This window comes from Siphateles boraxobius, unplaced genomic scaffold (genome assembly GCF_051911475.1).
Source record: "Siphateles boraxobius isolate OS27281-9 unplaced genomic scaffold, OSU_SipBor_1 32, whole genome shotgun sequence".
Classification (NCBI taxonomy): domain Eukaryota; kingdom Metazoa; phylum Chordata; class Actinopteri; order Cypriniformes; family Leuciscidae; genus Siphateles; species Siphateles boraxobius.
Window position 1 is genome coordinate 2,232,153 of NW_027508942.1, and position 23,288 is coordinate 2,255,440.

A 23,288-nucleotide genomic window follows, 5' to 3' on the forward strand; every position below is an offset into this window, starting at 1 on the left:
GTTACTGTTTTACGGTCAATGAGAAGAGTACTAATCCGCTGTCTCACGAACATAACCAGCACATTTTTCCCCACATAGCAAAGCCATAACACAGCGGGGGAGAAGAACTAAGTTACATTAAACAATCCAACTACATATTTTACACCACTGACAAGGGAAAAGTCACTACTCATGGTGTTTATGGCTAGCTTCTAGCTTTCTGTGGCTTCTCTGTCAAGATAGTGACGAAACGCGCTCTGTACCGCTGTTTGTTTGCTATCGGCTACGGTAGAAACATGACGTCACAATATGTTGACCTTCATAGAAGGGGGTGCCCGCGGTTATGTAGATATAAATGTCTCATTCTAAGGTAATAAAAACATTACGGTTTATTAAGTTCTTTATACACCACTGAAAACATAGTTATGGATGTCATATTGCATTTCTGTTGATAGATACTCAAAATTTTTACACATTGCACCTTTAAAACATTTTTGCTGGATGCTTTCTGCCTCTCCGGGAACTTTTTTTTCCGGAGCACGTCTCTAAACTTAAACAAAACTCAGCGAATATTAATCACACAGGCATAGGCAATATATCTTTATAAACATTTAAGTATATTCTATTAAATTATCTATTTCAAAACGAAAATAAATATTCTCTGTTTATTGAATATGTATGGAAAGATGTCAGTCGTTCTCATGGCAACTCATTATCTGCATTTGTGAACACGCTATTGAAACGTGCACGCCCCCCAACCCCGCCCCCTCTGTCTCCGCCAACTTTTCCAGGTGGAGTCAGGCCCTGACCAGGGGTTGGGACCCTTTATATTTACGTGCATTGTACTGCATACTACACAGTTCAAGCAATACAATCGATGCAAAACAGTAGCACGTTGAGAATAGGCTGATATTCAATGATCTTTTACACCGATGTTTCGTCATTCATTGGTGGATCTTATTTCCCTGCATTGCTCAACAACTGTTCAATAACGGACTGCGCTGCATTGATCAAAGAAGCGAAGATCTTTACCACATTTCTTCCGGACTTTAGAAAGAATTTTAATTTAAGTTTTGTTGTCTCTCAAGGGAAAGAATGGAGATACCTGTCTTGGATTTCAGAGTATACGAACTGGGAATTGCCAATGTATCGGCTGCTGACTTGGAAAAGTTAAGTAAAGAACTGAGAAAGGCCTTTACCGAGGTGGGATTTGTTTATCTGAAAAACACGGGCATAAATCAGGAAGAGGTTTGTGATTTTAAAAAAAAATAATTACATTGTTACTTAAGAGAAGTTCTATTTTGTTTGTAGCGGATTATTTCTCTATTATTTCTCTGTTCACTGTTTTAGGTGGATAAAGTCATGCATGTTTCAAAGAAGTTCTTCTGTTTGCCAGAAGACATGAAGAAGCCTTTCAGCAGGGGAAGTTTCTCATGTAATGAGTTTCATGGCTGGATTTCGGTAGAAAATGAAATGTACGTCAGTCTCAACATTCAGAATCATTAGGCCTACTGTAAAACTCACGAATGATGGACAAACATTTTAATGGTTCTCAATCCTGTCATTTCACAGTCTGAATCCCCGCCGTCCCGGTGATCTGAAGGAGGCGTTTAATTTAACGTCTTTGAGCGCGGATAACGTAAATACCAATTTCTTCTTATCTCTTCTACTTTCTGTCTCTCAAATATGTAACAATAGCATGACGTTGATAGTAGGCCTACACATCTATGGGTTATAATTATAAATTTTTCGAGTCAAAAGTGGTTGGTGTCCGAAATCACATACTCTCTTTTATATATATATAAAATAATAATAATCATATTGTGTGTAGCTGTCATTTGTATCAAAATGATCATCCATCAAATCTTCCTTATCCCAGAAAATGTTCTTTTTTTCTTTGCAAATCCCTGTACTTGTGACAATGACAACAATGATGAAATAAATTATGTCAGTGAACAAAAAAAAAAAAAAGAGACAGAAACAGATTTTGTCCAAGTGGTCAACAAAAGCCTCGTTGCTTTTTGCCACTTGATCATACATATTATATAGCACAGATCTTTAAAGAGAGAGAGAGAGAGAGAGAGAGATGTGACCCTAAATACAGCTTCTATGTCACCCAGCAGATGTAACTATAGCTTGTATGTCTGATAGCACAGCTAACATGAACATACATGAATGTTAAAACAAAATCTATTTGTTTCTATGATAAACCAGCCTTATTGCATAAGTCATGTTTTCCAGCTTCTAGTCATTTATTGTGCATGCTACCTTATATTTTCCAGTTGTTATTTTACTTTAATAAAATTGAGATATGTCATGCATGGGATTGGTACCATAAGGTTTAACCAAAATCTAAATGTAGATATCAGCAATATTATTTTGCATTAAGTTAGCAAACACTTGCTGTTAACATTAATATTTGCAAGCCTCCAAGCTTGGTAGCAAATCTATGCATGGTTCCATGGTAAACCAGAGATAGTGCATTAGTTTTTTTTCAGATTCTTGTCATTTATTGTACATGCTACTTGCTACATTATATTTTTTAGTTTTCAGCTCAGCAACCTCGGCTTTGCATATTCTAAACTAGCTAGCTCTGGCTGGCTGCTACATTCCCAGAGTTAGCAAACATTAGTCTGTTAACATGAATATTTGCAAGCCTCCTCCAAGCACAAACATCACATACCTGTTGCATTTCACCATCCACTTATTTAGCTGCTGTCGCATCCCTTGACATGCTATCTCCTTTAACCTCCTTCTTTTTCTATTTTTAGCCCCCGACCGCTTTTTTGCTTCATTCATCTTTTTCGAGTTTCAACGATAACGCACTCCTGTGCTGCTCACTCAGCGCTCACGCGCGCACCCCGCCCGCTCGCGATACCCTTCTATGTCAAAATAAATTCTATGATGGAATATTATGAGGGCGCCGGCGCCTACTCTAGCCTGTTAGTCCTCTAAAATTTATATAACTTTTTTTATATTTAACTTGTATAACTTTTATATAAATGTATATAACTTTTTTTTTTTTTAACCATCGCTTTGGCGCCCCCATGATGCGGCGCCCCTATGCGCCACATGTAGCGCATACCCACTTTTTGCGCCACTGTCTGGAGGCTAGGGTTACCACCTTTGTCTGCTAAAAACCGGGACATATCTGCTTACATGCGATTCATGAGGCTCACTAGCACACACACGCAAGGTCTCGCACTCTAGGCTACCTATCTGCCGTGCGCGCTGTTTGAACATACATATTCACGTAGACTTTCGAAAACCGGGCAGTAGTTAGGGGTAATCTTTGCGTGGCAGGGGGAGACCTGTCACTCGACCATAGTAGCCTTTTGAAAACCGGGACATATTCACATAGCCTTTTTGAAAACCGGGACATTCAGTGTCCCGAGAGAGTGTATAAATTTCCCGGGACAGGTTGTTAAAAAGAAGAACAATCCCGGAAAAACCGGGACGGGTGGCAACACTACTGGAGGCACTTATTTAAAGCGGCGCTATGCAGTTTCGGCAATTTCTTCGCTGTATTCTTGCTTTTTGCTTGCATGTTTCTATATAGGTCCCCCTACAGCTTCGGAATAGATATTTGACAACACTGTCGTCAAAACCCCAAGTACTCCTCGCTGCTGGCCAATGGAGGCCGACCCAAGGGAGTAATCCATCAGCCGGAAACTGAAGCTTCACGGGAGCCGCCATTGTAGCAGAACTTCACCTGCTGTTAGCATTCCATTGACTCCCATTCATTTTGGCGTCACTTTGACAGCGAATAACTTTACATCTGAGGAGTCCAAAGACTTCATTTGTCCATTATTTATTTCTAAAGAAACATGGCAATGTATAAAAGGCTCCATTACTTTGTAACCTACGTTATGGCCCCGTAGAAGCCGTTTTTGTAAAAAATAGGCTAACGATTGCGTCATAACTACGTGACTTTCTGTCACACAATAGAGACATTACCGTATAGGCAGGAGGAGAAGCTCGCAGACAATCTTTTACTGTCTATGAGGCAATGGGGGGGACATAGAGGCATAAAGTCAAGGGAGAAGCCCATAGAGAGAGTCCATAAAAGCAACGGGACAAAATATTTCAACAACGTTTTTGAGGAATTAGGTTATTCAGATTTGTCTTGGCATAGCTACTAGAAGATTTACAACTGTCAGACTGTCGTCAAGCTCAGTTTGAGCCTGCGCAGTCACTTAGCCATCAGGAAGGAAGTGCAATAATCGGGCTTCAGTCTTCTCCGTTGAAATCAATCATGGAAATCAATGAGAAGGGTCTGACTGCAGAGCCGCAGAGCCACAGTTTCACCCCAGCAGTTTCACCCCAGCAGTTTTACCCACGCTTGCGCAGTTTCACTACAGCAGTTTTATTTGAAATTATTGTAAATAGTTTGTGTTCAAGTCATTTGTTTCATCTGTGTTCAAGTTTACACATTAACCCCTCTGATAATGTTCCAAGATGTTAAAAACGCTACGCGGCTGATTATAGACAAACAGGGGGAGAAATTCGTACATACCGCACCGTAGGTTTTTTTTTCTTCTTATCATAGCCTACTAATGTCTTCGTGCATAGTCTGTCTGACATATAGCTATAAGAAGCTATGTGTCTGTCATGGATTTGCACTGAATTGATTCTCAAAAATACGGAACAAAGTCCGTTCCGTATCAGTTCAATACGGAACAAGACTTTTATGTGTCAAATACGGGACGATTCCGTATTATACGGAACGGTTGGCATTGGCAACCCTACATTGAACAAAAAGTGTGTATATATTATACCAGGCTGTTAGCTTTTGGAGGAAAAACATAAAAGATTAAACTATTCATGACACAACCATTGATTTATTTCAGTAATGGACCCTGAAGGCCTGCGAGCAACAGTAGGAGCAAAAAATAACTAATAAGCAAAAATAATTGGTAACAATAACCATTAGATCGTTTTAGGACAGAACAATGTGACAGCGCATGCGCGGGTGCAGCTGTTGTGGTGACACTGCGTATGTGCTGGTAAAACTGTTGTGGTGAAACTACGCATTCGCGGGGTAAAACTGCTGGGGGTGAAACTGCTGGGGTAAAACTGTGGCTCTGCGGCTCTGCAGACAGATATTATTGGAATCAATGGGGTCGCCTGTGTCCATTTCTTTTACTGTCTATATGGGCCGACCCATAGACAGTAAAAGAAAGGGCCGACCTCCGCACCTGGCGGCCACGCTCACTCGTAACATTGTGTTTTAATGGTGCATGTACTTTTTAAATAACCATAATTTGCAAAATTTTCTACCGATTTTCAAACGGTTTGGTTTGTTATAAACATCAGAGATGTAGTATGACACTGCATACTTATGAATAATTATAACCATGAACTTCCATATGAAAATAACATTGAACAGAACAGATAGGTGCAATGAATATACACACGCACAAGGTATTTCTGTTAAATCAATATATTGGCTACTAAAACTCAGTGTACAGAATGGCAACATGATATATATATATTTTAACTTCTTCAGGGTTGGGCCATTTATAATAAAGACATAAAGTGAAGACATTTATAATGTTACAAAATATTCTATTTCAAATAAATGCTGTTGTTTCTTTCTGTTCATCAAAGAATCCTAAAAAATGGTACACAACTGTTTTCAACATTGATAATAATCATAAATGATTATCATAAATCATAAATCAAATCTTCGTATTAGAATGATTTCTGAAGGATCATGTGACACTGAAGACTGGAGTAATAATGCTAAAAATTCAGCTTTGATCACAGGAATAAATTATATTTTAAAATATATTAAAATCGAAAACAGTTATTTTAAATTGTAATCATATTTCACAATATTACTGTTTTTGGCTGTATTTTTAATTAAATTAATACAGCATTGGTGAGCATAAGTGACTTCTTTTAAAAACATTAAAAGTCTTTCTGATCCCAAACTTTTGAACGGCAGTGTACATAAAGAAATGCTGCCAGCTTCTTGTTATTAGCCAGCTAATAACTACAACCACATCCACAAAGATTGTAATTTAGACAAAAGATTAGTTGTCATAAAATCGTTGTTGGTGTCAATGAAACCTATGGCTTATAATTGAACAGCTCGATTGTGGTCTCAGCCTTGATAACTTGCGCAAGTAGCCGTGATACACACCTATGCTGCACGATTAAGTCGTTTTTCGAAAAGAAAAGCTGCAATTTCAACATGTTCAAGCATCTAGAATTATAGCCATGTTAATAATGTTTGTAAGAAACCAAACCGTTTGTAAATCCGTCAAGATTTCAGCGAGATAAGAGTATTTGTGTTCGTTCAGATCACAGATCTTACATCAGGTACCACAGAGCCCGCCAGAAAGCTTGCCTGTGACAAGATGGCCGCCGATGATGATGATAGAAACTCCGCTGTCAGACATCTAGCCTTTATTATGTATATCTTTGGTTTTAGGCCCCCTTCCCTAAGCCCCTCCCCCTTCCCCCCTTAGGCCTTGGGAAGGCTTTAGCTACTTTCCTTTGAAAATAGTTGGCAACACTGCGGCAAAAGCCAATGTGTGCTTCTTTTACTGATATCTTTTGCATCTCTAATCCAAACAACGTCAAACTTGGCACTGCACTTACTCGTGCCCGTAGCAAGACACCTGTCAAGTTTGAAATACATCGGACTAACGGTTCGAGAGATATGCGAATAACACTCACACACACAAACACACGTTCCTGTAATTTATAGATAGATAGATGTAATCTGAACGTTCTACATTCGCCATCTTGTCATTGTCATGTGACCTACAGCGTCGCTTTACTACCATTCACTAATACCATACCCCTAAGGGACAACATGATGGTAAAAAAACAATGAAATTGGAGGGACACATATATTTAACATTAAGAAAATATATTCCTAATATTCGTGATTTGTAAACTTTATAATGCTCCATTCTCCATGTGTTCAGAAATGGCCTTCAGAAGGAGTAGATGATTTTCGAGATGTCCATGTATCATTTTTCCTGCGCTGTAAGGATCTCTCTCTCCGAGTGCTTCGACTGATGGCTCTTGGGTTGGATCTGGAACCAGAAGTCTTCCTCAACGCACATAAGCATATTGGAAGTAAGTACAAGTATGCACCACTACTTCCTCCCAGTGAGTCAATGGCTCATAAACACCTTTATTCTAACCTACGACCAGATATTGTTTTGTGGTCTGGATCAGCACGCATTGTTCAACTGATAGAGTTAACAGTGCCATGGGAGGATGCGGTAGATGAGGCATATGAGAGGAAGAAACTGCGGTATGCTCACCTGGCCACTGAAGCAGAACAGCGAGGATGGAGAGTCCAGGTTTATCCAGTGGAAGTGGGTTGTCGAGGTTTTGTGGCACACTCTACAACCCGGTTCCTCAGAGACGTCGGATTCAGTGGCCAAGAGTTGCGTCGCACAGTAAAGAACTTATCTGAAGCAGCAGAAAGGAGCAGCAACTGGCTGTGGTTGAGACGAAAAGATTCTAGCTGGCTGTGTACAGGCCGCCATGCTACGGTTTCTTGAAAACTTGAAGAGTCTGTTGGTTTATTTGTATAGGTTGTATAGTATTTACAGTCATTACGTTCCTGTGTATATTGCGTGAATGACGGGTGGTTGGGCAGATATTGTGTTTTTGTGGTAGGTGGTATGCCATACGGAACCGTTGCCACTGAAACTGCATATTAACGCACCAGTGGGGCTCGACAGCCTTAGTCAAACGGGTAGGCGCGTATGGTTGGGTTGCGGAGAGATTGTGGTTAGGTCTCAGCAGCAAGAGGGATGTAGAGGTCAGTAAGCTGGGCTGAGTTGAGTGGGGGACGGAGGGGGGTGACTCTGGGACGCCAGAGTCACTGTCGAGCCCTCTTGAGGTGTCGTGGGCTAGTCGACGAAACACTGAGGACGGAAGGTGCCCATTTGAAGACCCTAGAGATGTCCCCTACTCAGCTCAATCCAGACGGTTGTCATGGGGGGACCGCACTGTGGTTGCAGCCGTTGTGTGTGACGCGTGTTAACACTAGACAGAAGGAGATTTACATCACCATATGGAAAGAAGCGTAAATGGATGTAGAAGCATAGGTTACTGTAAAGCTATGTCTTAGTTGGTGCTTATCTTGGGGAAAGCCGAGTACATATCAGCATGAAGTTTTAACATCTACTCTCGTGTTATGGAAATCTGTGGTTTGTTTTAAGGTGATGCGAATGCAACCACACTTCGGCCTCTGTACTACCCTCCGGTGAACAGCACATGTGTGAAGGAAAAGCAGCTGCGCTGTGGTGAACACTCGGATTATGGGAGCATCACTCTGCTCTTCCAAAGCCCAGAGAGTGGACTGCAGGTGAATACCAATATAGGACAAAAGAAAAAAATAAGTTTGACCATGTTTAATGTTGTCGTCTATCATTACGGATGCATGTGACCGTGTGTTTGGCTCTGCATGTCACTGTGTTTCCTCCAGGTTCAGAACCGGGCTCGTGAATATGTTCCGGCCCCAAGCATTCCTGGAACAGTTCTGATTAACATAGCAGACCTGATGCAAAGGTGGACCAGTGATGTGTACGTGTCTGCGGTAAGTTTCTTTACTTTATATGGCATTTCATTTAATAGAGTGAAACAGCCGGGTTCCAGAAGTAAAAACTCCCCATTTTCTCAATAGGGAAATTGATTTTTGACGATATTTGTTATTTTTAATGTGATGACCAAAACATTATTTGTTCATCCTTCAAAGATTACTACCCTCATTTATAAAACTAAAAGTTTCAAGATGTAGGACAACTCACACTTATTTAAAAAGAATTTTTCTTTTAATAAATATACTTTTTATCTTAATATAAGACAAAGAATATATTATTGTTTACATCTTATTTTTGACTGTTAAAACTAATTAGTTGTTTGCCTTCATAATGTGGATAAATAAATAAAAACAGTGGTTTAAATTCAAACGTTGTCTTTAAAAAAGTTTCAATAATTATCGATATGAAACATTATATCGTGATATATTTTTTAGCTATATCGCACAGCTCTAGTCCTGAGACTTCCAAAGAAGATATATGTACATGTTTAAATAAAAATGGTTGCTCTCAGGATGTGAAAAGTTTTAACCATTATAACAAAATGTTTATAAAAAATATTGCTTACCTTTAAAGACAGACCTGTCATGAGCTATTAATTGATTGTATATGCTTTTGTTAAAGCAATCTTTACCTTATTCACTTAATTTCTTATTTCTAAAATAACTGTTTAACAGTGGAATTCTTGGTGGAAAACTACATTACCCATGATGCTGTAGAGAAAATGACACAAATAGAGCTCTGCAGAAGATAATGTTATCTCCCATGAACAGTGTTGGGAGTAACGCGTTACAAAAGTAATGCATTACAGTAACATATTACGTTTTGCTGTAACGCAGTAGTGTAAGGCATTACTAATCAATTTTCAGTAATATTTTACTCGGTACATGTTCGGTAAGGCTTGCGTTACAAAAGACTTTTAGTTTTAATTGTAAAAAAAAACAACAAAAAAAAAAAAACAGCAAGACCGCCAGACATTAACGAATGAAAGATGCAAGTAGGCTAAATTACCTGTTCGTGGTCAGTCAATAGCCGCGTGTGGTGTCCAAGTCTGTAATTAAAGACTAAATGGCAGCGTCTGATATATTTGTTTAGCGATTTATTTTTTACAGGAGTGCCGTGAGATATGATTTCGGCCTCTGTGCTCGCGCTGGCCAGAGGAAAAGCGGCTAATGGTAAAGATGGCATGAAGAAGACTACATTCGCGAGATGGACGCATGCGCATTAGGCTATTCGTTCTGTGTTTTCTTTCTAAACAGTTAGGCTATGTTTATGTGGTATTTTTCATGTTTTCATCACGCAATCATGTTTTTGATGCGATGGTGACGCGTTCATGTAAGGGCGGCGGCGCTGCCGATAAAGCACCTAAAAGCTGTCACAAAGAACCGGCAAAAGCAATGATTATGCATATGTCAAATATAGCAAGGAGACATGTTGATTGTTTATTAATAAAGTCAAGATGAAGTTGACGATGCTGACTCGCGATCTTCGCAGTAGTGAATGCACCAGAGAGAAATGCACATTTCATTTCATAAGCAGAGAGCAGTCTGTTTTCTTTCGTTTTGAATTGTTCTGTTTACAAGTAGACATTTCAATATAGATATATTTTTCAGGTCCGTACAATTAATACAAAACGAAATTCACTTTAAAGAAAGGCTTCGTGTCTTCTGTGTAAGTGTCTGTGAAAGTTTTAAAGCAGTCTTTTAGTGTCGCTTCAGAGCGGTCGCGTCCGTAACGGAGAACTGTCACGTCTCTAACATTTTTTCCTCATAAATGCGAACACGAAAAATAAATTAAAATGAATATTTTATGTTCTGTGGAGAGCCAACCCTTCTTCATTAGATTTGCGCAGTGTAATTTACAGAATTACAACAAAAAAAATCGTTGCCTCCTAAAAGTTAAAGATTTTTTTTTTGTCACACATGACTGTCGATTTCCCTAATATTAAATATAAAACGCATGTGTAGACTGATATTTTTCTAATGTCTGGACTCCTTTCTGGGAGGAGCCTATGGATAAACAGACGTTTCAATATTTTGGTATTAATGCATTTTCTGAGAATTTATATATAAGTTTTGACTGCAAGTCTGCAAATGTCATGTCCATAACGCTGGATTCCCAAATTTTAAATAATTTATCCTCAACTAGCTTTGTGGTGTAGGTCTACATATTTTATAATGTTAAGTTAACTTAAAATAATACTAGGCTAATAGTAGGCTAATTTAAAGATGTGGTAGCATTGGATCTGCCGGTATGGATAACGCTGGGAGTTGGAAGGGGTGTGTCGCCATTCTGCAGGTTCGTGGATCTGAGTGTCGCGATTTCGGTTTCATATCGCATATAGTTACAGCCCTAATCATTTTAGAATGTTAAGTTCTACTTCTGTATAGTTATTTTGGTGAAAGTAACTCAAAAGTAATACAGGAGTAATGTAACGCATTACAATTCTGAGACAGTAATATTGTAAGGTAATGAATTACTTTTAAATACCAGTAACAAGTAATATATAATGTATTACAGTTTGGAAGTAACTTGCACAACACTGCCCATGAAGCACCATGAATAAAGGAATCGAGTCGGTCTCCCTCAATTTAATTCATAATTTCAATGGCAGGCAGGCCATGTCTGGCCCAACAAATTATATTTTCTTTAATATTTATTTGAAATAAAATCATAAAATATTGCAAACTATAATAAATGTATCCAACATAATTGATGGGCAACTGACCCCTTGACAATAAGCCACAAGATAAAGTATAGTAAAAAATGAAGAGGATATTTACCGTAATGTGTTCAAAATATCTTCTGCAGAAGGAAGGTGGTTTGGTTCATGGCTTAAAACGCTTTAATGAAGATTTTTCCCTATTGGAAAAAAAATATTCCGGAACCAACTCAGCTGAAAAAGTGGTCATGCACTAATGCACTCTGCACTGGCAAATGCTTGTTTAACTCTTTTCTATTATGAACCGTTCAGGCTCACAGGGTTTTGCTGCCCCCTGCAGGAGACTCCAGCACACGCCAGTCTTTGGCTTTCTTTGTACAGCCTGATGATGAGGCCATCATTTCATGCTGCGATGGATCCGATAAATATCCTCCTGTTAATTCATTTGATTACCTTTTATCAAGGTTTAATGATAATCATGTCAAATAACAGGCTCTAGTTTAAGTGGAAGTTTACAATTGTAAATCAAAAACAAAGTGGTAATAATCATCAAAGCACATAATTTGTGGAGCTGAGATAATTTAATTATATTTTAAAGAAATGTACAGCACATTCACTTTTTACTCACAAAAGAAACTCAAAAAAGCCAAAATTGCCTCATGAATGCATCATTTTATGATTAATTGGATTTCTGTAAACAAAATTGTCGGTCGTGATTTTATTTTTTAAATCACTGGTGTTGCAGTAGTAATTAATCAATTTTAAGAAACTTTGTACATCTAGGATTGACTTTCAACTGAAGCTAAAGCAAAAAGACTAGCTAAAGCAAAAACTAGACATTTTAATATGACTAGATATGAAGAGAGAATTATCTTTGTGCAAATCAGACATGAAATTTACTAGGAAAATTAAAACAGTTAACATCTCTAAACACACGTTTCAAGTACAATCCCTGTCCTCACAAACTGTAGACAAAAGTGTAATTGTCTGATAACATTGGGATACAATAACTAAAGTTTGGTGAATATTGTTTTGTGTTTGATAATAAGGAATGCCAATGTATTTGCTAACAGACAGTAAATGGTTCTTTTAAATGTGAGAATGGAAATATTTTACATTACATACACCATACAGACACAGAGACGAGCTTGAGCTGCTAAAAATGTGCAGGCAGGTCTTGCTGGTGACCTTGTGACATAGGCCGAGCGTCACCAGGCAGGATCTCCACAGCAGAAGGTACTGCATTTGCCAAAAAACAAAGAAAAATTATGATAGAAAATCTACATTTTGTTCCTTGTGACAGGGCATAGGACTTTGACCCCAAAAATGTAAAAGAACTGCACCGACCTTTGGCCTGCACTGGAGTCTCTGTTTTCTGTATTTTCAACCGCTCCATGTGCTGAACCGCCTAAAGGAAACGAATAGGCGAATAATCAATACAATGTTAGAAAGTTTTTTGCGGTGAGGTGGTACTAGCTTGAACACATTTCCATTATGTTTTAAAAAAGGGAATAGTATATAATGACAAGAATGTCAGCATCCGGTAAATGCAATGCAACAAAATGTTTTATCACTCAATCAAATCTTTGGGGTCGGTAAGATTTATGCTTTTGAAAGAAGATTCTTTTGCTCATCAAGGCTGCATTTATTTGAGAAAACGTAGTATTATTGTGAATTTTTTTTGATATTTAAAAATGTAGTCAAAACTTTTGAATGATATTGGAAACAATTATAAATATATCATATACACTAAAGTAAAATTCTTTTTTAAACCTGAAGTTTCTTTAAATGGGTGGAGGTTCAAAAATCATAATGGCTCTTAAAATAAACTCTATCTACTTTAAGCTAAATAAAATCTCGTATTTGTCTTTTTATTTTGGGGTAAAATATGATCCAGACATGTTCTTGACAGGTTTTGTGAAATTTACTCATGTCGGATAGCAACAACATTGCCAAAATGATCCCGTTCACACGGATCCGCTAAAACGACTGAAAACGCTGTATTCTGCTGTCAGGCCAGTAGTTGGCGATGTCACTTTGTAAAGAAACATTACGTGACTATAGCCTGAACGTAATACGCATGCACATGACATCACTGTTTTTATAAATTCAAGTTTTTGTAGTTTACATGGAGTCGAAAACAGTATAGTTTTCAAAAACGTGTAGTTTGAAACCAGTTTTCAAAAGTTTGCGTTAAAATGCATAAAAAGTTTTCTGTTTTTATTTTAAAACGGTGTCTGACGGATTCATTTCCATGACTTTTCCAGTAATTTTTGATGACTGGAAAAGGATTTAAATAGAGATTGTATTCAAATGATCAGGACTGAAAATAACTAATATACGCAGCATTGAACAAAGAAATATCCGTGAACGTTTAATGTATTTTTCATAGGGGCTTTCACACGGGCGGAACATTTTCATAGTTGCTATAACCGTGGGCCAAAGTACCCGCTTTATGGGGTGTTCGCACCGCAGGAACTGGGAAAGGTTTTAGTTCTAGGAACGCCTTTTGAAGGGACTAAATTATCTTCTAGATCTAACCCAGCACAATAGAAACTACCAGTGGCGTAAGTGTACACTGATTGGACGAACGCATGCCAGCCGAAACACCGGCATCCACCATTTTTAAATAATTGTGTAGTTCTATTAACTTCCCGGGACAAAAGCCCCTCATGACATGTCCAGGCCAGGAAATCACACTTTTGAAATTCCCTCATATTTCGAGATTTTCGAGGACTGTGGGAACCCGTGTATCTCTCACTCAGTGTCTGGGTGCGAGTTGGAGTCGCTCTTCTACCTGCTGTAGTTCCATTTTATTAGCATTAAGCTGGTCCTGTTGTCTCTCCAGCTCCTCCCGCTGTTTCAGCAGGTCATTTGTCTTCAGGTTAAGGTCGTGCTCCTCTCGAGCGAGATGCTCCTCAAACTCTCTCAACTCTTCTTCCGTGTAGACTGGATTCTGCTCCAGAGTCTCGAGAGGAAGCAGACAAAGGACATTTTTTACGTTGTATGTTCAACTGAGGCTGCGTTTATTTGGTCTAAAGTCAAATCTACTGTAAAATTGTGATATTATAATTTGAAATAACTTTTCTATTATAGTGTATTCTTATTTCTTCAGTCACAATCCTTCAGATAAAATTCTAATTTGCTAATATGAAAATTTTTAATTATCAATATTGAAAACAGCTGTGCTGCTTAAAATTGTGGAAACAATTTCAGCATTCTTTAATGAATAGAAAGTTCAAAAGAACATTTATTTCATCTGTAACATTATAAATGTCTTTAATAAATGTGTGTCCTTGTTGAATAAAAGTATAAATTTCTTTAAAAAAACAAAAAAAGACCCCAAACTTTCAAACAGTAGATATCACGAAACAGTTCACAAACAGGGTTGATTTTAATTACATGTTGACTTTTGTGTGTACAATGTTAAATTACCTCCCATCCACCTGGCTCTTGAAATTCTTTCTTATCTGTTGCAGCGATAAATTCATTTAGTGAAACAAGCCTGTCTCTGTTAGTGTCAATCTATGGACAGACAATACATAATAAATAATTACAAGTGAAACATCTTTGAAATAATATCATTAGCACATTCAATCCCCTGCTATGATGCTCCCACCTCATTCATCACATGCTCTCTCATACGAAGTCTGTCCTCCTCCATTTCCTGCATGTCATCCTCTTCACGTGCGGGATCATAGATCTTCTCTAACTGAACATTGTGGAGACAAACATCAGATTTAGCATCCCATAAAGCCACGTCATTCTCAAAGATGCACTATTGTGTTAGCCCTGAACGGAAAGGTTATTAAGTGGAACCTCTTTGGTAAACAGCGCCTCGAGCTCTTGCTCATCGAAGTAGCCATCTCCATTAGTGTCTGTGAGAGCAAACAGATGTCAGAGTCGTGCAGTGACATCATCTTCTGTGTTCAGAACGGAGAAGCTCAATGATCTCACCATGCAGGTTGAAGAACGTCTTTGGGTCAAACTCACTGGGATCCAACCCATCGGATTCCTGCCAGACCTCTTTCAACTGGTCCTGACTACCCTATTTATATAGACCAAATCCTCAACAATGACATATTTTAATGTTAGATTTTATGATTCAAATGTAATTTACTCAAAACCTTTAATAATCCAACATTTAAAAATGCAGTGTAACGGAAATAGTGACAGATCTTTACCATTCATATTCTGACGAAGTGAAACGGATTATCGAAAAGAAAAAAGTAGGGCAGGTCAATGAATTGGTTTTCCATTGGACGGAGACAGATCTGAACGCGAACTTGCAGTCGTTTGTAAGAAGGGAGGGGTTTATGTGGATGAAATGATTGGAGAAGTCTTGCATACATCACATTTTGATTAAATTTTTTTCATAATAGAGAGGCACAGGGATGATGCATTTTTGTAGGCCAACCCTGGTTCCCTTGACCAAAACCCAATAGAATGTTTTCCATTGGCTTTTAGATTATTGCAGGAAATATGGTCTGTGACAAACATCTGTCTGGTCTGTGATAATCTTCACAAATGAACAACTTATTAATTTTGAAGCATAAATGCAATCGGCAGAAGTCAAAAGCTAATCGTGGGCTATAAACAAACTACACGACTTCAACGTCATCATCACAAAAGCCGCCTTTCCACTGCACACGAGAAACGACAGCCGTTGGACCGGAAGTCATTCATTTCCAATGGAAAGTAGTACGGGAGCTGCGTGGAGTTACGATCAAATGCGTAGCGGAAATTTCGGATCCGATTTGAGCTTCAGATGCGTTGAAATATCTGATTCTGAACTTCTGCGGCTAGACCGTATGTGATGTATTCTAATCCAAACTATGAGCGCGAAGCTAGAATTACCATACAGCTACATGATTAGCTCTAAAAAATATACTATGTTTTTATTTTAATAGTATTGAGGATCATTTGTTTTGTGTGGATATATTCGTGAATGCATTACATTCATTAAAATCATTCATTTTACCATTGTGAATAGCCAAGGATAACGGTTGCTTCACGACCAATTTCAAAGTTCACCACAAGTAAAAGTGGATATTACTGATGTATTTTATATTGTAGAACAAAACGTAAAAATATCTCGAGCTTGTGTTCACCACAGACTTTATTTCAAGCATTTAACCAAAAAACCATTCAAAAAATCCATTGACTTCCTGAAGTTGGAACTGGGATTGCTAAAATATGAACTCATTTCCAGGTTTTGGCCTACAAAAATAGATCCTTAAGTGACTTTAAAAATCACCAAACATAGAAAGGGTTCCAAAAATTGACCACTCATGAAAATGCTTCTATTTATAATAGAATAAAAAAATTATAATAGAATTAAGCAATATCACAAACTGGCTTATTTGATTATAACAGTAGTCCAAGAAGTGTGTCTTTTGCTTACAGGGTGATTGATTTTGGGATGGTCTGCATGTTTCTTCTTCATCTCTTCGTAGTGTTCCTCCTCTTTTTTGCGCGCTTCCTCATCCAGCGTCTTAAGATGTTCCCTCCGATCGTGTTCCTTCATCATCTCGTACTTCTTGAACTCTTCGTGTCGTTCCTTGTCAAAGTTTTCCAGGTCATTAGTGGCCTTGACAAAAAAAAAAAAGGAAACTAGTAGAAAGGAAAATGTGTGTGTGATGTGAAGACCAACAACTCACTGTGTAGATCTCCGCCCAAAATTGACAAGTAATCTTAAATTGCACTTGGCAAATAAAACTTGCTACTTGATTAGTAACTTTATTAGCACCTGTAAGAGTATTGTTAGAAGTCTTCTTTACAACTTTTTCCTTTTTATCTATTATCAGAAATTAATCTTGCACACATAAAGACACCAAAATTTACATTACATTTACATTTCTAAAGCAACTTGCATTGCATTTGTACAGGGCTTGATATTAACTCTTTTGCTCTCCAGACACTGTGGCTAGTGGTTTTCCAAAGTTACTAGCCACTCAGCATTTTCACCGGCCACAATTTTGACATCGATACAATGGGGAAAAACTACCATAAAGATATTTTTGATATCTCATAATTTGGCAGCAGATATATTAGGCTTCTGTCACTTTAAGACCTGACACATGGATCCATTATACTGTTATACATGCATTTCTTTCTCAACTGTTTACATTCACTTAAAACAAAACTGATTGTTTTTACGTGAAAACTTGCCAAGACAGGCATTTTATGTATATTTGACTGTTTAAGCGCAATGCTGCGAAAAAGAACTCAATTTAGTACTGAGATGCGGCTTAATGTGCGCACACTGTGTGTGCGAGAACAAAATCTGCAGAAATTAGTAAAATTATGCGCATTAAGCACAATCTCGCCGAAATTTAAACCCTGTAACGCCAACATTATTCATCCAGAGCAAGTGTAACAAGTGATTGAGGGGAGGTGTGTTTGTGTGTGTTGCACAGTTCATGCATCCCATGGGATTGAAGCCCATAACCTTGGTGTTGCTAGCATCATGCTGTACTGTTTGAGCTACAGGAACTATATTGAGGTTTTTGTGACAGGTGCAGTTTCACTGAGAGATAGAGATTGGCTTCTCTTGTATGGTGCTGGTTGTGATAAATTACCTGTCATTTTTTTGTCAAAAATATGGAAGGAGAAACAGCGAATTCAATAAAATCTTTGTCATGGGGGAAAAAAAACAAATTTTATTTGATCTTTAAATATATAATCTAGTAATAAATATTTATGGCCAGAAATTTTTTACCAGCCAAAAATGTAATTTTATGCCCTGAGCACAAATGTGTGACATTTATTAGTGAATATAGAATGAAAGCAACAGGAGGTCTGATTTAGACCCTACCGATTGAATGAGGCGATCCAAGTCTTCCACCTCGAATGTGTGTGGATTCATGTGATTCAGATGCTCAAACTGTTTCAGAAGGGCTTGGTGGTCCACTGCCGTACCTTGAGGGAAATGGAAAGCATCTCATTTTTCATGTTTCTTGTCTTTGCAGCAGGCTAGAGTTACTGGTCTATAAAGTACTCCGTTATATGGAGAGTTTGACGAATGACACTTTCAGATAAAACATTCTGTATCTTCCCATATCTGTGCTCTCCGAGCCTGCCGACCTTAAATAAAGAAAAGAGGTGGTGGAGGATATTTCACGATATGCTACAGGACAATAACTAAAACAGTTGTGCTTGTAAAGAGATTCCTATGCTACCTTTTTCTCCATTCATGTCTTGTTTGACTTTGATTAGTGTGCGCAGTCTGTTCACTTCTTGCCTCTTTAGCTCATCAAGTTTAGTTCTCACGTGATGGCTGACAAAGTCCAACTCTTTAGCCAGCTTCCCTTGCTGTTTTCACCAAATAGGGAGTGAGAGGTAAGCAACACGGTGTTTAGACAACCTGATTTAACCTCTGCAAAGTAAAATTGGAAAATAAAGTGCTGCAATACCTTGATGTCTTCCATGTCTGTGTTATGAAGTTTCTCTTTGAAATGCGGGTCCTTTTCCAGGAAGTCAATAACCTCTCTGAGATATCGATCATAGTGCAATCCAGTGTCCTACATGAATTTAAATTAGATGTACACATTAAAGTAAAAAGGAGACCAGTAAACCTAAATCTTTTTAAACCCACAGGATAATGAACGTTTGCAAAAGGACTGAGCAATAAAGCCAGTCTGTGTAGGTCAAACACCCCTTTCTCCTTATTGTAAGCAGTGCATTATACTGTATATAATACAGCGTGTATGTATTACAAAACCTTTCTGAAGTTTTCAAACTGTATGTCAGCAAAAAGCATCACACCCATTCAAACAATAGACCAGCATGTCTCACATTAGTATAAACACTTGTATACTAGTATAAAGTTAAAAACTTTCTTTAAATTGAATCATATTACTTACTTCACTTTTCGGGGGCTCCAGTTCCTCTACTGGAGGACTCACTTTGGTTTTATCCACAGCAACTGGCAGTGCATCCAAACAAGCCCACAGACACAGTATCAAGCAGCAGTGTGACGGTCCCCACATCTGTGAAACACATGAACGTCACGGGTCATTTTTGATATTGATCACTTTGTAGACTGAATAAGTGCATATATATATATATATATATATATATATATATATATATATATATATATATATAGGCTATATATGACTACATTACTCACGGAAGTATATTTGTGGCAATAGCCAACAATAGACATTGTATGGATCAAAATGATCGATTTTTCTATTATGCCAAAAATAATTTGGATATTAAGTAAAGATCATGTTCCATGAAGATATTTTGTAAATTTTCTACCATGAATATATAAAACATTTATTTTTGTGAGTGAATGCTGCACAATCGCGAACATAAATGGCGAACTTTAAAGGCAATTTTCTCAATGTTTTGATTTTTTTTTGCACCCTCAGATTCCAGATTAGTTTGAAAATAATCTAACAAACTATACATCAATGGAAAGCTTATTTATTCAGCTTTTAGATGTGTATACATCTCAATTTCAAAAAAATTACCCATGTGACTGGTTCTGTGGTCCAGGTTCATATTTATGCTGTTTACATATAAGTAAAATAACGAAAATTCTGTTATCATTTAATTTACTTGCTTTCAAGTTGTTCCAAACTTGCATGAAATTCTTTCTTCTCCTGTAGACACACACACCCACCCACACACAATTTTAAAAACTAAATACTGGTAACCAAACAGTTGATAGACACCATGCCAGTATTTTTACCCATCTATTGTTTGGTTACCCATATTTTCTTAAAATATCTTCTTATGTTCAGCAGAAGAAAAAAACGTATACAGGTTTGGAACAACTTGAGGCTGAGTAAAAGATGACAGAATTTTCAGTGAACTTTCCCTAGCAGCAGGTGTCATCACTAACTGCCAATCACCATCATTAGTAAAGTGATGCAAACTAAATACAAACTTGTTATTAATACAAACTAAAACAAAACATTTACGTCATTATCTTTTTTGTTTTTAAAGGGAGCTTAACTACAACCAAAGCGTGACGTCACAGCACGTGTTAGATAAACCCTGTCATTCTCTGTAACAGGCAAGACATCGATTTCAATAATTACGAACAAATAAACCCAAATTATGTGTTCAGACGGAAATCATCTCGGTAATCAATAGGTACTAAATGGCGCGACATTTTTTTTTCTTTGAACACAAAAATATATTACCCCACCATACGTGTCTGCATCAGCTGTAACATACGGGTAACATAGAATACGGCAGCTGATATTGTAAGAGGCAACAGGTGAGCACCTACCCTAAAAGATCCCCTGAGAGTAGTATTTAAACACTCTCTCGATGTAGCTGTCTTCGTCTCGATCAAGCCTTACAGATAATCGCTCTGACAGATCATTTGCAACTTGTTTTACCTGATATGTGCTAAACACAGTTCCTTAATGGTAACGATATAGCCACGCCCCTCGCTCTGGTGATTGGAGGAACCGTGGCTCTTCCGCCTTTGATTTTTAAGCGTTGGTCTGTCATTGGGCATGTTATCTGTCTGTCAAAGCTTTCCATGGTAACTTGGCAAGTACGCTTGTTATAAGAGGTACGTGGCGTTCACTTGTCCACAGCACACAGCTCCGAATTGAAACAGCTGAGTGTCATTCACGCTTCTTTTGGCAAGACGACACAACCATCACTCAACTGTTATCTTGGTTGTGTTTGTAAGGTGGGTTCTGACGTTAAATTCCAGATGTTAAAAAAACTGAAACATATATATATATATATATATATATATATATATATATATAATCACTGTTTGGTTAGCCTAAACAATTGACTTTTTTACAGACTGTGATGACTGGTTTTAACTGTCAGCATCATCCTGTAAAAAAAATTACATTTTTTTTTAAATGTATGTACACTTATAATACTATACTTTCTATTATATTAACATTGCATAAAATAATAATAATAAAAAATAAAACAACAACATCTATCTGTGAGGATGCTGTGGGAGTGACACTTAACTTCTTTCTTCTTCTGACTGACATTATCAATCTCTATTTTTTTTTATCTTTTTGAAAGTTGTGACAACACTGTAGTGGAGTTTTTCTTGTGCTATTTGAGCAAATGGGAACACGAAAAATATATTTAATGTAGTCTCATTCGCCATTATAGAAGTTTACCGAACTATGATGACTTCTGCTTCTGAGAAATGCAACTGGGTCAATGAAATGGGTAAGAACAATTCTGAATGTACCTCAGAAATTAATTGGCCTCATAGGGCTCAAATAGAACAATGTAATATATTTATTTAAACTTTGGTTTTCATTTTACAGTCTGTTTCTGTATCAAGTGAGATATTACTTTTAGATAAAGATGATGAATTGATGCAACAACCCCCCCCTTGTCTTTCGTCTTTGTCTGTTAAACGTCTGTGTTCCAAAAACCATTAAGGGTCAAACAAGCCTGTAATGCACATGCCTTGAAATTTAGGCATTTAAAGTAGGGAATGAAAACTTATTTTTGTGTATGTAACATTCATGATTACATTTTGAAAAAAAAAATAGATTAGATATAGATTGCTGTTGTATCCTTAGTAGATATAATTGTGGTAGGGTTAGCTGTTCATCATGTCTTTACAAGATCGACTACACATTTTTGGCTTTTAAACATTTCAGCAGAAACATTTTCTCTATCTCTTTGCAATGTCTATATCTAGCCATTAGATGGCACTTAAAGTCTACCAATAGAATATCCAGGCCTTTCTTAAACATTGCTTGTTTTGAGTCATGTTCATGTAACAGTGCTGAACATAGACACATACAAGATTTAGTTCCTATTTTAATATGTGAACAAATGAATTGATGTCTTTGTATCTGTGATCATACCACTGCTAAATTGTGTTGGATGTTTTATTGTACGACAACTTTCCACTATAAGGATTGCTGTAACTGTCAGGTTGTTGAAGTGTGCTTTTGCTTTGCTGCACTCTTGTTTTTTTGCGCGCCATTGGTTGCTGTTTGCTGTTTTATCATTGTTGTTTTTTTACTTGCACTTCTGTTCTGTTTGGGCGTGCTGATTTTTTTTTTTTGCCATTTGTTCTTAAACCTCGTTTTATAACCAGTCAGCTGGTCAGTTTAACAGTTACTGTATAAAGAATAAGACCATGCTAGTTGGGAAGATGCTTAAGTATTTAAAAAAACAAAAATGCATTTAAGGTAATACTTTTTTGGGGGTCATGTGTTTGATGCCATCTCCGGATAAATGTTTCGATTAAAATTATCAAATTAGCTTTATTAAGTGCAGAGTTAGATCGCCCAATTATATTATATATGGATTTAGTGAAGTCAGAAAGTTAATTTACTGCTTCTGTAATAGGCCTACTGCAAAATGGCATCATCTAGGCATAAGGCATATCATCCTTATTTGTTCCTACCTTCCTGAGCATATGTTGTTCTCATAACCTTTTGAAAACAGCTGCTGTTTAAAGAAACTTATCTAAAGATGTAGTCAATAGAGCCATCTGGTGTTTTTTTCGATGTAATCTTCAAAACAACAAAGACATTGAGCAATATAATTAAACTGGCTGTTCCTGTGTTTGGAAATGTATGAATAAAATAAATAGGTTACTGCAATATAAAGTCTGAGACCACTAGTAAAAAATAAAATAATGTTTTACATATTTCTAATTGAATATATTTTATGTTTTTATTGCAATTGTATTGTCCTGATATAATATAAAAATATTGATTTATAGATTGCTGTTACAGCTTGAATTTCAGCGTGGGATTGCGTGTTACTCATTCCCTCATATTTTATGCTCATGCAGTGCACACATAAAGCCACCTCTCAGTACTAAATTGAGTTATTTTTTGCTGCTTATTGCACTTAAACAGTCAAATGCACACAAAATAATGTCAAAATACCGTCTTGGCGAGTATTCACGACAACACAAGTGAATGTAAACAGTTGAGAAAGAATATACATGTGTAACAGTATAATGGAGCCGTGCATCAGGTCTTAAAGTGACAACAGCCTAATATATCGGCTGCCAAATTATGAGATAATATTTAAAATGTGTAGCAGTTTTTCTCCATGGTATCAATGTCAAAGTTGTGGCCAATGAAAATGCA

General features: G+C 37.3%; 2 protein-coding genes across 4 annotated transcripts; one reads left to right on the plus strand and one right to left on the minus strand.

Annotated features, from left to right (window-relative positions):
• Window positions 1-1,019: 1,019 nt before the first annotated feature.
• On the plus strand, window positions 1,020-13,069 carry LOC143700826 (uncharacterized). Its single transcript, XM_077194506.1, has 7 exons — window positions 1,020-1,227; window positions 1,330-1,454; window positions 1,552-1,618; window positions 6,921-7,074; window positions 8,175-8,320; window positions 8,441-8,551; window positions 11,527-13,069. The coding sequence occupies exons 1-7, from the start codon at window positions 1,075-1,077 to the stop codon at window positions 11,701-11,703; spliced, it is 933 nt and encodes a 310-aa protein (XP_077050621.1). The 5' UTR covers window positions 1,020-1,074; the 3' UTR covers window positions 11,704-13,069.
• nucb2b (nucleobindin 2b) lies at window positions 11,777-20,637 on the minus strand. Of its 3 annotated transcripts, none has more exons than XM_077194503.1 (13): window positions 20,465-20,637; window positions 19,080-19,205; window positions 18,630-18,737; window positions 18,396-18,528; window positions 18,032-18,135; window positions 16,619-16,804; window positions 15,172-15,262; window positions 15,034-15,092; window positions 14,834-14,926; window positions 14,650-14,739; window positions 14,012-14,182; window positions 12,562-12,622; window positions 11,777-12,453 (listed from the first exon to the last, which is right to left on the minus strand). In XM_077194503.1, exons 2-13 carry the CDS (start codon window positions 19,203-19,205, stop codon window positions 12,371-12,373), a joined length of 1,305 nt encoding a protein of 434 aa, XP_077050618.1. In that variant the 5' UTR covers window positions 20,465-20,637; the 3' UTR covers window positions 11,777-12,370. The 3 variants fall into 3 exon arrangements, with proteins under 3 accessions (XP_077050618.1, XP_077050619.1, XP_077050617.1); XM_077194504.1 differs by having other exon boundaries at window positions 12,334-12,453; window positions 12,562-12,613; window positions 20,465-20,634; XM_077194502.1 differs by having other exon boundaries at window positions 12,371-12,613; window positions 20,465-20,634.
• Window positions 20,638-23,288: the final 2,651 nt, after the last annotated feature.

Coding starts and splice junctions, on each gene's coding strand:
- LOC143700826 (XM_077194506.1), top strand. CDS start 1,075: ATGGAGATACCTGTCTTGGATTTCAGAGTATACGAACTGGGAATTGCC. Junction 1,455..1,551: donor ATTTCGGTAGAAAATGAAAT/GTACGTCAGTCT, acceptor GTCATTTCACAG/TCTGAATCCCCGCCGTCCCG. Junction 8,321..8,440: donor GCCCAGAGAGTGGACTGCAG/GTGAATACCAAT, acceptor TGTTTCCTCCAG/GTTCAGAACCGGGCTCGTGA.
- nucb2b (XM_077194502.1), bottom strand. CDS start 19,205: ATGTGGGGACCGTCACACTGCTGCTTGATACTGTGTCTGTGGGCTTGT. Junction 18,738..19,079: donor TGGAGCCCCCGAAAAGTGAA/GTAAGTAATATG, acceptor AAATTCATGTAG/GACACTGGATTGCACTATGA. Junction 18,529..18,629: donor CAGACATGGAAGACATCAAG/GTATTGCAGCAC, acceptor TGGTGAAAACAG/CAAGGGAAGCTGGCTAAAGA.